This window comes from Petaurus breviceps, unplaced genomic scaffold (genome assembly GCF_028583685.1).
Source record: "Petaurus breviceps papuanus isolate PSGF00001 unplaced genomic scaffold, PetGlider_PUasm1.0 185, whole genome shotgun sequence".
NCBI lineage: Eukaryota > Metazoa > Chordata > Mammalia > Diprotodontia > Petauridae > Petaurus > Petaurus breviceps.
In genome coordinates, this window is record NW_027185797.1 from 27,269,121 (window position 1) to 27,287,068 (window position 17,948).

The following is a 17,948-nucleotide window of genomic DNA, read 5'->3' on the forward strand; positions in this document are numbered from 1 at the left end:
TCTCTCTCTCACACACACACACACACACACACACACACAGAGACACACACATGCACGCAGGCAGACATGCAAACACATACATGCACAAACACATGTATTTAATGCCACTGATCTCCTGGACATGTAATATGTCTCTAAATCATGGAACAACATGAATTCTAAAGAAACAGTATCTAGAACTGAGCTGAAGGGCAATGGAAGGAAATATGGTAGATGGAATCATTTATGCTCAGTGACAACACATGTGCAAAAAGCCAGCACCAAGTCTTTATGATTGGAAAAGGAGGAGGGCAGGTCCAGCAGGGAGAAGGATGGGAGAAGGATGGATAGCTGATACATAGCCTGAACATAAGTACATCAAAATGGTTCAGATCTAAGGGGAAATTCACGAGTGCGTTGAAGAGATTTTCTTTGGGGAATTTGTGGCACAACACAAACAAAAACAACACAGGATGAGAGATGTGGAGGGGTTGTGAACTGTTCTGGTGAAAAGACTCTCCACACTGAGATGACAGCAGATGTAAAGTATTGAAAAACCATGGTGGAACAGCTAAAAAGACAGAAGAGCATTGGATGTGGAGGCAGAGGACCTGGGTTCAAATCTCAGCACCGCCACTGTGTGACTTTGGCCAAGTCACTTCTTTCTAGGGTTCATTTTCCTCAGGTTGAACCCAATGGCCTCCAAGATCTCCTCCAGTTCTAACTCTGTCACCCCAAGTTCAGATGCACTACTAAAATCCAAACAAGGCCCTTGCATTTTTAACTGAGACCTAGTCCTCACAAGAGTGAAGCCCGGAGCCCTCAGCAGGCTATGTCTGGTAGGCAGGGCAGAAGGGCACAGCATTATTGATGCTCCCCATCATCTTCCTGCCCCATCCAACAGACACACAGACTTTCTAACATTATGTATCTTTGTGTACTTGTGCTTTAACATTTTTAAACCATGGATCTATTGAGGAAGATGGTATGTCTGACCAAGATCACACTAGTAAATGCCTGAGCTGGTTTAAAATCAGGTCTTCCTGACTCTGGGTCCAGTCAGTGCTATCTACTGACCATCTACCTGTCTTTAGGTTTTATATAATGCTTATAATATTTTATGTAAAACATACATATAAACACATAACATGCAATACTTATAGATATTATATAATATCAATACATACACAAGTATATATGTGTATTGTGTGGACACATATAGTACTGAGAGAGAGGTTTTTTTAAGTCTGGACCTGCATTTTTAGCCACATATGGAACTCCTACTGTGGAAATTTCCTCCCCCATGCCAGTCAGAAGTTTCTCAAAAATTTACAGTTGTGGTCACTGATTGGCCTCAGATCACAGATTCAGTCTATGTCAGAGAAGAGTTTGGTCTTTGGGTTTCCCTCCTCCAAGGAGGGCTGGTTCTCAATCCTTTCTGCCATTCTGCTTTTCCCCATATAATGCCATTTTAGAAATTCAAAACAGGCGCCCATTTCTACATTTGGAAAAGATCAGTCTCACTGTTGCTAGTCTTCAAAAATCATTTGTTCTTGCAAATGAGCATTTAATGTCAGTTCCAACAGGAAGTAGGGTTGGGACTGGTAGCTGTTGGTTCCTATTCCTGATGCTAACATTTGGTTTCCTCATTTATTTGGGTGGCTGCAGGGTTCTCTGGTATGACTCTCGTCAGTCACAGCCAGACCCCAGGAAATGCTGCAGAGAGCCAAGTTTCTGAAGGAGGAGGCAAACAAGGGAATGTCTCCTCAAATTGGAGGCTGCCTCAGAGCACCTGCCCCTAGTTAGATTAGATCAGAAAATCAGAGGGTAAGGACCCTGGTTGTGACCTCAGGTTTCTGAAAGCCACACCTTTCTGAGCAAACACAGGAGGCCCTGGCTACGGGAGTCTCACCAGCTTTTGGGGCATGCACGATAATAATAGTCTAGGCCCAATGGGTTGTTAATAGCTAAGGTGCGGTCAGTCAGTGGGGGATGTTCAAAGGGCCTAAAGGATTGGTCTGGACATGCATCCTGGGCCACCATGATTGTCTTAAATGAGGCTGCTCCCTTTCCTGTCCTCCCCAATGCTTCTACTTTGCACCCAAAACCATAGGACCATGCATTTCAAGCTAGAGAGGACATCTAGATAATCTTGTCCACCTGTTTCATCTTCCAGAGGGAAAGTGATTCGCCCAATGTCAACCAAATGGCAGAACCAGGATCTGAACCCAGGCCTCTGACTCCAAATTAGACTATAAGGTAATTGTCATTTTCATCTCTGAGGCTTTGGTACTTAATCAGTACTCAACATGATTGCCAAGATGAATTGACCAGAGTGACCCAATCTCACAGAAGTAATAGAAATAATCAATAGAACCTGGGTCTGCACTGGGCTATTCCTGAAGCCAAACATGCCCTTAGCTGAGTGAGCTGGTCATGGTCCATCTCTTAATCAATGCTGAGGGCTCATTTTTCAGACAAAACCTTTATCTGGCACAGCTGAGTCAGAGAAGGCCAGAAAAACTCAGGGAGAAGATCCAGAGAGGGGGCCTTCCACCAGCCTCCCATTCTGGTCACAGAGTTTTTCAGGGCCCTGCACGTCACTGGACAGTCATGTTGGAAATCAGCTTTGGAGCAGGGAGGGGGAAATCCCATTATAAAACCTGCCATGTTTCTGTGTTTGGATTCCTTTCTGAGAATTAAGAACTAGTTTCTTGCAAAACAAGGAGCCTTGAAAATTCCCGCCATAGGAAGAATAATATCAGGTTCTAGCAAAGCTCAAAGGATGTATGGTGTTGACTTGCTTCCCTCCTGGGGTTTGGTGGACATACTGACCAAAAAGTTAAATGGTATACAACAATGTTATGGTGCAAAATGTCCTAGGTATACAGTCAGAGGACCTGGGTTCAAATCCTGGCTTTGCCATGGTATGACCTTCAGAAAATTATTTGGTCTTTCTGGTCCTTGGTTTTCTTATCTGTAAAATGGGGATATGGAAAGTCCCATATCCATGGAGTTGAGGTCCTTTCCAGTTCTAATCTAATCTTTAACATGTTGTCTTTGTGACATATCCATATATATATATGTATATGTATATGTATATATATATATATATATCCGTGTGTATGTGTGGAGAGAGACAGAGACAGAGACAGAGAGAGAGAGACAGAGACAGAGAGAGGGAGGGAGAGAGAGACAGAGAGAGGGAGAGAGAGACACAGAGGGAGAGAGACAGAGACAGAGACAGAGACAGAGAGAGAGAAAGAGACAGAGAGAGAGAGAGAGACACAGAGAGAGAGGAGAGGAGCAGTCAGCAGCCATAACCAACCCTTTTAACACTGCTCCAAGACCCCTCAGATGCCCAGTTCTCCCAGAGTTGGACACGATCATCTTCAGCTGTAGATGACATGATTCCTCCTGAGTAAAGCTATGTATGGGCCAGGCACAAATCTAAGGCCTGAAACCCGATGTCTTGAAAAAAAGACTTGTTTAGTCTGCTGTGCCTTTAATAATAGGTGACTAGCTTGCTCAGCGGCAGGACCACACTTCACTTCTGTATTTGCCCGTGTTTCTTTTCTCCTCCATCGCCATGGAGGCAAGGCAACAGAGGCCAGGCAGAATAGATGGGAGCAGATGACCCGTCCCAGAGCCAAGTGGCCGGGGGCTTCGTGGCTTCTGCAACAATCTCGTTTCTGTGGATTTGGCATTTCTGCCAGGGTTCTTGAGTGAGAGGCCTGGGAAATGGGACTTTGCAAAACTCAGCACTAAATGGTAAGAGGACTTTAGTCTCTGTCTATTCCAAGCAGTATCCAGTCATCAATCCATCCATTCATTCATGCTCATTAACTCAGATCAAGAGAAAGTTAAGGTCACTTTGAATTTGCAAAAGGTTTGAAATGAAGAATTGTTTTAAGAGCCATAATAATCATAATTTAGAGCTGGAAGAGGGCTTAGAGACCACCCACCAACCCCCAAATTATACAAATGAAGAAACTGACGCTAAGGACAGTAAGAGCCTCATCCTAGGCTCAGCTGATGTACAGTCGGAAGGGAGGGGCCTTAGAGATCTTTGGGCCTGATCCTATCATTTTACAGATGAGGAAATGAAGGTTCAGAGAGTTGAAATGGCCTACCTGTGGTCACAAAAGGAACCACCAGTGGCCAAGCTAGGACAACAGGCATGGGACTTCAGGATCATGAGATCTAGAATTTGAAATGACCTTAGGGGTCATCAGAATCAGACATCCTTAACCCAGGGTCCATGAGTTTGTTATTGTTTTAAATAGACATTCAATATATATTTGATAACTTAAACTGATTGGTTTCTTTGTAGCTTTCTGTATTCTATTTTATGAATTTACAAAATTATTTGAAGGAGTCCCAAAATCTCACCAGATGTCCAGAGGGGTCAGTAACATAAAAAAGGCAAGAGTCCCTGATCTGAATTTAAGCCCAGAGAGGCCACACCTTAAGTAAGTCTGAACTAGGTCTTCTCCCTCCAAAGTCTTTCATCTTTTCACTGTTTTTCCTTCTCAGCACAGTAGGCTAATCAAGGATTGTCTAGCAATGTGTCTTGGGGTTACAACTTCTAGAAATAGGAAAAAAATTATTTGTAATTGGACAAACTTGTAATTGAAAATGGACGCTTCTAAGATACTCTAGAAGGATTGAAATAACTCTTTCCTTCAGAAGTTTAAATATTTCCCATGACATTTTATTTGCACATTAATCTGTTTGGCAAAGTTTTGCTTTAAAATAGTGTGGCCCACTACCAATTCAATTCAATTCAGTAAGCATTTATTAAGCACCTACTATGTGCCACACATTGTACTAGACTGATGGAATTCAATCCCACCCCACTAATCCTCACTATGTGCAAGGCCCTGTTTCTAGTCAGGAAAGATACAAAGACATTCATGCAAAAACAAAGTGGCCCCCGCCCTCAAGGATCCCAAAGTCTTCTGGACCACAGACAGAGGGTCACATAGTTCTTCTTGCTGGAGTCCCAGTTGGTCAAGTTTCACTCTACCTTTTTAACTTGGCCAAAATTAACTTAGCAAAGTTAAGTTCAAAAGCAACTAGGTCTGAATGCTGGAAGACGACTCGGGAAGACCAAAAGGGATGCCCCATCCACTGACCAACAGTGTGACTGAACAAATTCATCAGTTGCTTCAGCTACGAAATGGGACTAGTGATAGTACCTGTTTCCCAGGGTTGTTATAAGGGCCAAGTGAGATATTTGTAAGTACAGCATTACATGCTGATCATTGTATTATAAACAACACAGAAACTCTTAGAACTCAGTAGATTTAACTGGAGAGGTCTTTTTCAACAATCAGTCCTGCCCTGCATTTGAAGGGAAGCTGGATGGCACAGTGGGTTGAGTGCTTGGCCTGAAGTCAGGAGGACTCATCTTCCTGAGTTCAAATCCAGCCTCAGACATTTACTAATTGTGTGACCCTGGACAAGTCACTTCATCCTGTTTGCCTCAGTTTCCTCATCTGTAAAATGAGCTAGAGAAAGGAATGGCAAACCACCCTAGTATCTCTGCCCAGGAAACCCCAGATGGAGTCACGAAGGGATGGACACGACTAAGCCAACTGAAAAAATTCATTTGGAAGTGTTTGGAGCCACAGAGACCTTTCTCTTTGCCTCTGTCTATCCCTAGGCATCCATTCATTAATTCAATAAACTTTAAATAGCTACTATGTGCAAGATAAATATGGAGAAAAAAATGACAGATTTGACACAGATCTTGCTCTTGTGGAACTCACAACAGAAGGAAAGTGCAGAGAAAAATATGACATCAAGGGAAGAGAGACATTGAGACCATGAGAAATGCCATGAGAAGTGTGGCCAACAGGGGCATGGTGGTCTGGGGCGGCCCAGAGGAGCCCTGGTGCCCTCCTGAAATGTAAAAAGCCCTAGAGGAAGGCTTGTCTGGCAATGTACACAGGGAGGGTTTGGAGGAAAACATGGAAAGAGTAAGCCAGGATGAGAAGGCATGAGGGGGCTGCAATCTGCCCATATGAAGGGACAACCCTGACTCACGACAGTGAAGACACAGATGCCATGAAGCCTTGGAGGCCCAGTGCTCCACATGATTGTCACTGTGATTTTCAGAAGATGAAATATGAATTAGTGGATGACCAACATGGGTCCTGAAATCCACATAAATCATGGATGACAAAGGCTATCACAGCTGGGAAGGACCTTAGAGGTCACCAAGTCTAACTAGACCTGGATGGGAATTCCCTCTCTGCCATACCCTAAGTGGCCATCCAGGCTCTGCTTGGACACTTCCAGTGAGGGAAAACTCACTACCTTCCAAAGCAGCCCATTCTATTGGACCACTCTAATTATTAAGGAGGTTTTCCCCCTTTCCATAAAGCCTAAATCTGCCTTTCTGCAACACCCTCTCCCTGCCACTGCTCCTGTTCTGTCCCTCCAGGCCCCAAGGGAGTGAGGGGAATCCCTCTTCGGGATGTCAGGTCTTCAGATCTTTGAAACTATACTGAGCATCTTAGCCAGAGTTCAAGGTGGGGAGTGATCTGCTTTCTGCTAGCTCCCAAAAGGTCAGTAAGTCCATCAGCAAGCATTTACAGAGAGTCTATTATGTACCAGACACTGTGCTAAGAGCTGAGGATACAAAGGAAGGTTGAAAGTCCCCCTCCCCTCTAGGAGCCTCCATTCTAAGCAGGTGGGTACAAGAGAGGAAAATAGCAGCAGGTTCGGACAAGAGGAAGAGCCTCCAACAGAAGGCGGGACTTGAGCTGTGTCTTCAAGAATGCCAAAGTGACTAAGAGAAGGAAGTGATGAGAAAGCCTCTGAGACGAGCAAAGGCACAGAGGTGGGCGGTGGGCCTTAAGGGTGAGGTGTGGCAAGCCTCCTGCTTCCCTGCCTTCCCCACGCCCACCCCCGGAACCCAAAGCTGTCTGGTGAGGGCGGTCTGAATGGTCAGTCTGACCCCAGCTGGATCCCAAAGAGCTGGAGGGCATTTTAGTTGGTCTACCCCGTCATTCCAAGGTTCAGATGACGGCTAAGAATAAAAGTGTCTGATGGTGAGAGACTTTGCAAGACTCGATGACCTGGTCAAGTCCAGCCTGCTCAGAGTCTTCACCATTTACCTTGTAGAGACCTCACGCCTCTCTGACGCTGCAGAGACCTCCCAGCCTCCTTCCATACCGTCCATGGAGACAAAGCGAAGGCCAGGAAGTGCGAGGTCTGTCCTGGTCGCTTCCTGATTTCCACATCCAATCAGACACCAAATCCTGGAGACTCTCTCTCCTCAACATCCTTTGCATCTGTCCCCATCAGTCAATTCACATCACAGCTACCTTGGTTCAGGTGTTACCAGGTCCCATTGCAATCGCCTCCCAAGTCACTTCTCTCCCTCCTCCACTAAATCTTCCACCCAGTTGCCAAATCAGTATACTTAAAGTACAGGTCTGACCATGTCACTCACCTACTCAAGAACATTCTGTGGCTCCCCTTCACCCCTATTTGACATTGAAAATCTTTCAAAGCCCGGCTCCAGTCTTTCTTTTGAGGTCGAAGAGACATGACTCACTCTGAGACATTCTATGGTCCAGCCCAGCACCCCTGCTTGCTGCCTTTCACACACAACGGTCCATTCTCAGCCTTTCTCTAAGATAGTACAGGCTGGCCCTCAAGCCTGGGCTGCCCTCCCTCCTCAGTCTGCCTCTTAAAATCCTTTGCCCCTTTTAAGACTAAATTCAAGAGATATCTCCTCCAAGAAGCTGTCTCATTCTCCACATACCCAACATCCCTTTGTAATAATAGTAGCTAACATGTATCTAACGGTTTAAAGGTTTGCATAGCGTGTCCATGTGGTATCTTGTTTGATCCTTACAACAACTCTATGCTTTATAATTCTCATGTTACAGATTAGGAAACTGAGGCTGAGAGACAAATACCTTGTACACGTCTGAGGTCAGATTTGAACTCAGATCATCCCACCTCCAGTTCCACCCTTCTATCCCCTACAGATGTTACAGTGCTACAAGAGACCTTAGACACACGCCTGCAAGAAATTGTCACCTGCCAAGCCTCAGCTGGGTCTGAGCTGTTTGACTCCCCCCAAAATTTCCAGGTCCTTCAGGCCAGGGTGATTCTCTTTTTGCCCTTGTACCCCTAGAACAGCTCCTGGCATGCAGCAAGCACTTAGTAAACATGTGTTGATGGATACTACACACCACATCCCTCCAGGAGAATGTAAACTCCTGCAGGATAGAGGGGCTGCAATTCCACTGCCCAGCCCTTGCCTAGAGGCCACCCAGGGCCCCGTGTGAATCTCTCATCCACTCGTGTCTGCGGGTTTTTGTGGCTCGATGAGCCAATGAGATAAAATTGTGATTACACACGAGACAAGTTAAAGCTGACTTTGCATTTTGCAGACATCGGCTCAGTTTTGCTTCACGATGGCCCTGCACAGTAACTATTATTACCCCCATTTTACAGATGTGGAAACCACGGATCAGAGGGACTAAGTGACCTGCCCACAATCACACAGCTCAGAAATGTCAGAGGCAGGATCAGACCTTCTGGCCGCCAAGCTTAGTCCTCTCTCCACTGTGACCCCTGTGTCTTTCTGCCTCAAATGCATTCTGTGTCTTGTCACCAGTCAGGTGGGCAGGGAGCGAGCACTGTCAGGCCAGGCTGTCTTACCAAGACCAAAGTCTGCCATGAACTGGAGAAAGAATCCAGGGCCCCACCAGGCACCGCTGCAGCTGTGTGCTTGGAGGACAGAGTCTCTGGACAAGCAGCCACCTCAGACTCGAGCCAGTCCAGGTCAGAATCGGACAGATGGAAATCTTAGCAAGGACTAAAAATACCCGGGTCACCTGCTGGCTAGGGAGGCACCAACAAGCTATTTTTCACCCTGGAGGGTTCAGAGCTGGGGCAGGAAAGAAACCTGATCACTAAGGGTCAGCCTGCTTTCCGATGGATGTACCTGGGCTCTCAAACACCTGGCTGCTTGGGAGTGATGTGGATCTTGGAGCATTGAGCTAGAGAGTCAGGAAGCCTGGGTTCAAGGCCCAGCTCTCCCAGTAATGAGATGTGTGACCTTGGACAAGTCATCTGGCAAAAGTAATACAGTAAAAAAAAAAAAAAGTGTTGCCTCTAAAGTAAGAGAACCTCATTTCAAATCCTCTTCAGTGATATCTGGTTAGTGACTAAACCTTCTTGTGCCTGTTTCTTTGTAAAACTGACCTCTGAGGAGCCTTCTAGCTTCAGATTTATGACCTAGGTCTCAGTTTTCTCCTCGGCAAAAGGAAGGAGTTGCACAAGATGGCCCCCTGGGGTCTCCATTGACTCCAAAAGTCTACTTATACATTCCCAAGTGCCAGCAGTCAGCTGGAGAAGAGGAAGATGGCCTGCAGATCATGCAGGTGCACCAAAAAATTGTGTGAGAAGGCATTACAATGAAGGGCACTAAGAGAGGGCCAATGGAAGGGAGCCTGGGAGATACAGAAGGGGGGACAGATAGTCCCCACTCTGCTCTGGATTCTGTCAATTCATTCAATTATATATTAGAACTGAAGATTGTTCAACCCCTTCCATTTTACAGATGAGGAAACTGAGGCCCAGAGAGTCTGGGCTCCCCAAGATCACACAGACCAGAGATCGAAAGCTAGAAGGGCCTTTATAGGCCATCAAGTTGAACTTTCTCCATTTGACATAAGAGGAAACTGAGGCCCAGAGGGTTTCCATAACTTGCCCAAAGTCATTCAGTTAAGTAGTTGTCTGAGGTAGTATTTGAACCCAGGTCTCCTGCAGGCCAAGAGCTGGGACTAGCTAGGGTCTCCTTCAATCGAGTGCTCATGATGCAGAATGCCTCTCATAGGACACCTTGAAAATGCTCTGAAAATAGGCAATTTCTGGTCCATCTCAGTATCTGCTAAAAGAAAATGAATGCAGGACTATGTTGATACAAGTGTTCATAAGAGTTGGCCTGGGAGCCAGGAAGACCAGTGTTCCAGTCCATTCTCTGACTCTAGAAATTACAGACGAGGAGCCAATCTACATGCAGGGAGTTTCCAGAAGAAATTCTCCAATACATCCTGCCAAAGCTTGTTTGTATGTGGATGTTTGGACAGTTAGGTGGCACCATAGTGCACCTCTGTGTACCTCACCTGGCCTGGAGTCAACAAGACATCTTCTCAAGTTCAAACCCAGCCTCAGACGCTTACTAGCTGTGTGACCCTGACCAAGTCACTTCACCCTGTTTACCTGGGTTTCGACCTGGAGAAGGAAACGGCACACCACTCCAGTATCTTAGCCCAGAAAACCCCAAAGGGGGTCACAAAGACTCAGACACAACTGAAAAATCACTGAAACTACTAGTACCACATTGTTCACCTATCTGCCTGGACCATGGTAAGCTGCTCCCAGTGTCTCCTGATGACTTATTGGAATTTGCTGTGAAAAATAGAAACGGCAGGTACAATATTAAATGTTCCCAGAGCATCATTTCCTTGGAAGTGCCAACAAATGGATACACGCAATATTAACATAAAACATACATGAATATTTTTAAGACAAGCATCTTATCTGGCCCCATTCTCCACCCTCCGCTTTGCTTCTCGCCATCCCACCTCCTCCTCCCAAGTTTCAGGGGCCCTCCCCCTTCTGGATAAATCTCCTCTGGGTATAGCCAGTGAGACAGCCCCAAGCTGCTGAAGATTTGCTAAGAGCAGGTGAAGACCTGTGAAAAAGTGACAAATGAAAATATAACTGCTGAAGATCGACTGAAGAGGGCTTCAGCACCCTCTTCACACCTTCTCAGCTGCTCCTCAGATGGAAACAGTCCTAGCAACTTGCTAAGGAAGAAATTCCCAAGTCTCTTCTGGTATATAGTGAAGGGAGGCTAGTGTGCTGGCATCCGAGTCAGGGAGAGCTGAGTTCAAATCCTGCCTCCAGCACTTACTGTAATGGCCCAGCACAAGAGACTTGCTCTCAGGCAGCCCATCTGTAAATCTTTCCCACAAATGAAGACAATCATGAAACAACCTCAAAATGCAGAGAGCAACATTGATGACACTCATCTCATGGGTACCATGAGGCTCAAGGAAGACGAGGCACATAAATTCAGCTACAGTGATGTCCCTCGCCCAGTGGCCACGGCTAGGGTAACAGTATCTCCTGCACACTTGTCTTAGGCACAAATGTGTGGGAAATCTGAAGGTCAATTTATGGAAATAAATATTTGTATTCTAAGTTCCAGAGGATGGAACACAAAGCCAGAAAGACTCCCCTGGCACATACTGGCTGTGGGACCCTGGCCACCACTTAGCCTTCCGCCACTCTGCAGCTCTCCAATGGACAGAAAAGGTGCCTGCCTATATTGGCAAAGGAAGTTTCTTCACCTGAGACCTCACGAGGCCAATTACATCACAGGTGCAGTACCTTCCTATGTTATTATATTATTTATTCTATTTATTTTTATAATATAACATTTCCTATTTATTATTTATTTTATTTTCATAATTTAACCCTTCCTATTTTAAAGTCAGCTCTCTGAGCATGACCATGGTACCTATTTAAAATCCCTGGTCACTATGGGCAGCTGCTCTGGTGACACCTCTGGAGCCTTCCTCAGAAGAATGCTCTTGAACAAATAAAATGAAGCACACGGGATGGCAAAGGAAACCAATTCTATTGAAAAGCAGTTGCCAAGACATTATTAGCAAAAACATCCCCCCAAAACCACAGACCCCAGGTCAAAAAAACTGATCTCTGTTATTCAGCAATGATAATCTGGTGGGATCAGCCCATGGAGAGACAACAAGGAACACCTTTTTTTCCCCATCACTCACTTCTTGGATAATGTCCCCTCTTGAATACACCAAGTCAACAAACATTTATTGAGCACCTGCTGTGTGCCGGGCACTGGGGGGGCTAAAAGTATGCCTGGTTATAATCTATGGCAACCTGCTCACACCCGTGATGTTCCTCTCCTCTACAGGAATCTATTGTCTTGGACTAAATGGCCACTGAGGTACCTTCAGCTCTCATATTCTGTGATTTATTCATCTATTGTCCTGTAAGTAAAAAGTAATAATAACAATAAAACAACTTCAGGAGTTGCTAGGTGGCCTGATAGATAGATGATGGCAGGAGTTAGAGTAACAAGGAACTGAGTTCAACTAGAGTCTGCCTCAGACTCTAGCTGTGTGTGTGACCCTAGGCAAGTCACTTACTAATCCACCGTCTATGGACTAGACCCCAGTCTGACATTCGAAACCCCCATGATCAAGCTCCAGTCTACCTCACCAGGCTTGCCCTCCTTGGCTACCTACCTCCCTTTCAACTCAACTGAAGACTGTGCGGTACAGAGTACAATTTGGGAGTTAATGGACCTGGGTTCAGATCCCATCTCTGCCACTTACTACCTGTGTCACCTTGGGCAAGTCAGTATTTCCTCCCTGGGTCTCAGTTTCCTCATCTGCAAAATGAGGGAATGTAATGGGAATGCAAATTTGGAAGATCTTCCCTGCCCCTAGGCTAAAGTGCACCTGAAGCCTGGGGTGGGAGGCTTGTTTTTCAGTAGATACTTCTTGATTGGCCAGTGAGTCAATAAGGTTGTTACATTCTCTGAGCCAGGAGAAGGCTATATAATCCCTGATGTGTAGCTTTGTTTTGGGGACTCACTTTGAGAAGTGTTCTGTGATTTGATCTGAATTCTGGGAAGCCGTTGTTGAGAGTCCCCCGGCTTTGAAAAACCCAGATGTGGAAACCCAGATGTGACTGGGTATGGATGTAATGGTTGGACAGTTTGGAAATCTGTCTACTTGATCTGTTTCTGTCTTGATAATTCTGCCTGTATGCTTTGAAGTTCGGGGTGCTGACCTTTTTCCCCTGAACAAGGTAAACGATATATGTCTGACTGATTAAAGTAAGCTTGTTAACCCATTTTGAGTTGCTTTCCTTTATCAAAGCAGATCCAAGAACCTGTATTGGCGGCAAACCCTGAGGACGCTTGGGGTGCTTGCCGCTACAGGGAGCTGGATTTAATTACTTTCCAGCCCTCTATCTGTGAGTCTATCTCCAACTTACTCTGGTCCTCACTTCCTGCCCAAGAAAATCCTACCAAGTTTGGAGAATCCCAGTCCTACAGGATTGGAAAGGAGCTCAGAGGCCAGCTAGGCCAACCTGTTTCTGAACAGGAATCCCCAGGCAATATCACCACCAAGTGGTCACCCAGCTATCATTGGAGACAAGTGACAGAGACCTTTCTCCCTCCCTTGACAGCCCACTCTACTTTGGAGACATTTAATGATTAGGAGGACAGGAAGAGTGTGTCCTTGCCTCCTCTGGGCCTTTGGGATCATTTAGTCTTCATCAATCTCCCTCCCTTATTTTAAAGGTAAAGAAACTCTAGAGAAATGAAGTGACTTGTCCTAGGTCATCCAGCTAGGAAATGTCAGAGATGGAATTTGAACCTAGATCTTCCTGTTCCAAATCCAGCATTCTATCAATGACAACTGACTGCCTCTGGGGTCCTCTCTGACTTCAGTGTCAATCCATAGTGAATTCTCCTTCCTCTAAATCTGGGTGGAGTAAAAAGATGGATAGGTAGGTAGGTAGATGATAGATAGATAGATAGATAGATAGATAGATAGATAGATAGATAGATAGATAGATAGATAGATAGACAGATAGATAGACGGACAGACAGACGGACAGACGGACGGACAGACGGATGGACAGACGGATGGACGGACGGACGGATGGATGGATGGATGGATGGATGGATGGATGGATGGATGGATGGATGGATGGATGGATGGAAAGACAGATAAGTAAATGGCACATAGGAAGGTAGATAGAATAAAGATATATTAATGAAAGATGATAGATATATATAGTTCAATATATTGTTTCCCTTTGTAATCCTAAGTATTTAAAAAGATTACTCTACAAAGAGGTCCATGTTTCACTAGAGTACTCAAGGGAACCATGACACCAAAAATATTAAGAACTCTTGTATTATTTGGTAAATAGAAGTCTATCTCCCGAGTTCCCTTCACATATATTGCATACTATCTGGAAGTCTCGGGTACCTTTTCCTATGAATATGTATTTGTAGCTAGACTATTAGCTCCTTAAGGGAAGTTATTTCTTAGTATCTCCCATAGTGCATGATACATTACTAGGTGTACAATAAGTGTTCAAACATGTACCCCACTGACTGATTGCATACATATGGAGACACAGACAGATAAGCGATTAGTTGTGACCAATTCTTTGTGACCCTATTTGACGTTTTCTTGGCAAAGACATGGGCATAATTTGCCATTTCCTTCTCCAGCTCATCTTACAGATGAGGAAACTGAGGCAAACAGGGTAAAGTGACTTGCCCAGGATCACACAGCTAAAACATATCCAAGGCCAGGTTTGAACTTGGATCTTCCTCACTCCAGGCCTGGCACTTTATACCATCTAGCTGCTCTACTGATTCTATTAAGGAGTTTAAAGAACATAGTGTGCATTGATAGTGCTATAAATTAAAGGAGTCAGTCAGCTTTGACACCCCCTTCAGGTATTTCCTAGGTGTATAACTCTGGTTAACTCACCTACATTCTCTTAGCCTTGCTTTTCCCATCTATAAAATGGGAATGGATAATCACCTTCTTTACAGGGTTGTTATGAAGACCCAACGAGATTGTGGGTGAAAAGCACTTTACAAATCTTAAAGTGAAAGCACTTTAACATAGGACCTAACCTGTGACTTGCCAGTGAGGAAACTCCCTCTACCAGAGCAGATTTACACCCTCTAGTCTTAGCCAGCTGCCTCTGCCAAAGGCCCAGGAGGACACAGTGAGCAGGTCTCTAAGTCTAAGGAAGTGGGGCAAGTCCCATCTCAGCCCCAGGTTGGCTGTGTGACCCTGGGCGAGTTACTTAACCTCTCAGTATCGGAGGGAAGATGTTATATAAACAGAGCTATTCTTGTCAAAGTTCTACAATCCCAGAAAGGTGGGAATCCAAAGTCAGCTGCTGGCCTCTGTGCTGCTGCCTGACAGAAGCAGTCTCGATGCTGGGGGCACAGGGTTTGTCCTGTCTGGGGCAGAAGAGGTCTCTCCCCCTGTGCCCAGGAGGTCAGAGTGGATCTGTTCCCCCTAGAGGCTCCTTACCTGATAACAAACTGTCTGTTTTTATTGAGGGAAACTTCAGAGTCATTTCATGCTTGTGTCTATGAATCATCAGATGATCCTCGGTCGGGAAGCGCTGTCAGACAAATACAGAGAAAAAGAGGAAAAGGAGATCCATTCAGAAAGTTACACAACAGTCATTTGGCACCAGCTGCAGGGGGACAGCGGGGGAAGTGATCATGTAGCGATTCAGATGGGCCAGGGGAGCCAAAGGCAGCTTTGGAGAAGTGAGGAATGAGAGCCAGGCTTCCAGCTTTTCCTGTGGGATGGAGGATGCTGCTCCCGGTGGAGTCAAACATGCAGGCCCCTCACTGGCTGAGGAGAGAGCCAGGTGGCAGGCAGCAAGACCAAGGGTTTGCACTCTCTTGCTCCCCTGCCTGCCCCCCGGGGAGCTCCAACCTGGGACTCTGGGCTTTATCAAATCAGCTTTGTCACTCCCTGGGAAGAATGAGGGAAGGGTGTGTTGGGAAATGTCAGTGATATAAAAGTAAAATATGTCAATAACATTTCAAAAAAACCCACCAAAATGAAAGAAGCATTATCTAAACCAGCGGAGACGGCCGGGGGAATCAAACTCCACTCCGCTCAACCAGCATTTTTAAAAGATGGACTCACAATGGGGCACAAAAAAAGAGTGAAACCATCTTTGCCTTCAAGGAACTGAGATTCTACTGGGGAAGAAAAGATGTGAACACAGGTATTGAAAAAGCATTTTAAGTGCCAATTATATGCCAAGATTCCATGTTGGATTTGGGGGATAAAATGACAAAAAAGAAACAGTCCCTGTCCTCAAGGAGTATACATTCTCCTGGGGATTTCAGGAAACACCTTCTGTAGGAGGGGGTTACCCTTTGAAGCTAGGAAGGGATTCCATGAAGGAGAGGTTCCCAGGCATGGATGGGTTCAACCTTCCCAAAAGGGGAAGATGACCATTCCTAGAACATACACCTGACCAGAGTGACAGGGATGGAGCCTACAGAAAGGGGAAAGGGCTGGAAAGGTAGGAGGGGGATCAGGCTGTGAAGGACTTTAAACATCAGTGGAAGGAGTTACATCCCTTGAGGCAACTGGAAGAGAGGTACAGGATAACAAGCAGAGGATGTGAATCCACTGGTGATGGCTTCAAATTCTTATGAGACTGATTAAGTCACTCCCCTCTCTGGGCCTCACTTTCCTCAGCTGTAAAATAAGGGGGTTTGCCTAGATGGCCTCTGCAGTCCCTCCCAGCTCTATCCTAATAGAGGAGTCCTTCCCAGTGCCAATCCTGTGGCCAATCAATAAACAACACGTCTTCGTATGAATTCAAGATCTGAGAGTCCGAAGATGGACCCTACCCTGTCCTCGGCTTAGAGAGTACAAGCCAAAGAGATAAAGAAAGCTGGAAACATTTGGACAGCTGCAATCCAGCCCAGCATGTGCTACTGTGCTGCTGTCTTCTCAATCTGCTGGGTACACTCCGGGGAATTGAAGTGGCCGTCTTAAAATAAAAGGGAATTCTCCAGAGATGCCAAAAGCATCTCTTTACCACAGGGACACTGCACTGCAGGCAAGGGAAGGTGCTTCATAGAACATGGGCATGGGTGATAAGAGAGAAAGGCCCACGAAGAAGGGGCAAGTCCAGACACCAATCACACACAGAGAGCATGGCACGGCCGGACACACTCTCTGGAGGGCTTGGGACACATGTGTGAGGGCTCTAACTGTTATCCTTCGTAACAAGACTTGGCTTTCCTAGAAATTGAAGACTAGGACATGAGCAAATTGCCCCAAGTGATCCAATGATAGTCTTTTATGCATTTTGGGGGGGTTTTATTTTGTTCTCTCTTTTTGTGCTGGGTTACTCAGACCCAGTGGGATCGGCAGCTGCCTCTGGTCTGAGACAGTTTTTACACTTGTTTCTGCATCCTTAGTGCCCAGTGCCTGGCACACTGTGGGTAGTTAATTAGAGGTTTGTTGGAGTGTTAAACTGAATGATCTCCAGTTCCAGCAGAAGGGGCGAGACACCCACCTTAGGTTGGCTCTTCCTCTCTCTTCCAATGGGCTATCCCACACAGCAGGACCAAGTCACAGTGATGTGACAAGGGGTCTGGCATTTTACAGAGATGAGAAGGGTCTCACTTTGGGGGCCTATGATTAGTTTACACCTCTGATGTCACAAGTAGGTAAGTGCCAATTATCAAGGAAGCTGGAAGTTTCTGGCAAGGAATATTCTAGATAGGAGGGGTTCTAGAGAAGGGAAAGGGCATAGTTGGGTACCAGGTAGGAGACGAGGATGTCTCTAAAGTGAAGAAAAAGGCTGGGCTCAGGAAACCAGAGGGTTTTCTAGGCTTCCACAACCAGGCTATCAGCACAATAGGAGGCAGGCCCATTAAGAATAGATGGATGGGGGCGGCCAGGTAGCACAACGAGTAAGAGCACCAGCCCCAGTGTTGGGATGACCTGGGGATCGAATCTGAGCTCAGACAGTTAGCACCCACCCAGAAATAACTGGCTGTGTAACCTTGAGCAAGTTACTTAACCCCAATTGCTTAAAAAAAAAAAAAGAATAGATGGATGAATGGGTGGGTGGATGGATGGATGGATAGGTGGATGGATGGAAGAGTGAAAGAAAAAAAGTGTTTATTAAATACTTATTGTGTGTAAAACACAAGTGATGGGGGTTCGAAGAGAAAAGTAAGAGACAGACCCTGCTCTCAATGAGCTCACATTGCAATGGGGAAGCCACAGGTAGAGAAAGTTTCTACACCAAGTCTAACATAAAGGGAGGAAAAGAATCCTCAGAAAGCATGTTTA

At 45.7% G+C, this 17,948-nt stretch overlaps 1 protein-coding gene across 8 annotated transcripts in view; it reads right to left on the reverse strand.

Annotated features, from left to right (window-relative positions):
- The window catches only part of CREB5 (cAMP responsive element binding protein 5), a 508,305-nt gene that overhangs the window by 405,018 nt on the left and 85,339 nt on the right, over positions 1-17,948 (reverse strand). For 7 of the 8 annotated variants that reach the window (XM_069088643.1, XM_069088638.1, XM_069088640.1 and 4 more), the window contains one exon: positions 15,138-15,231. The exons of the other annotated variant lie outside the window; for it this stretch is intronic. In XM_069088643.1, coding sequence (XP_068944744.1) covers positions 15,138-15,231 — 94 coding nt within the window. The remainder of the gene's footprint in view (positions 1-15,137; positions 15,232-17,948) is intronic. 8 annotated transcript variants of the gene reach the window in all.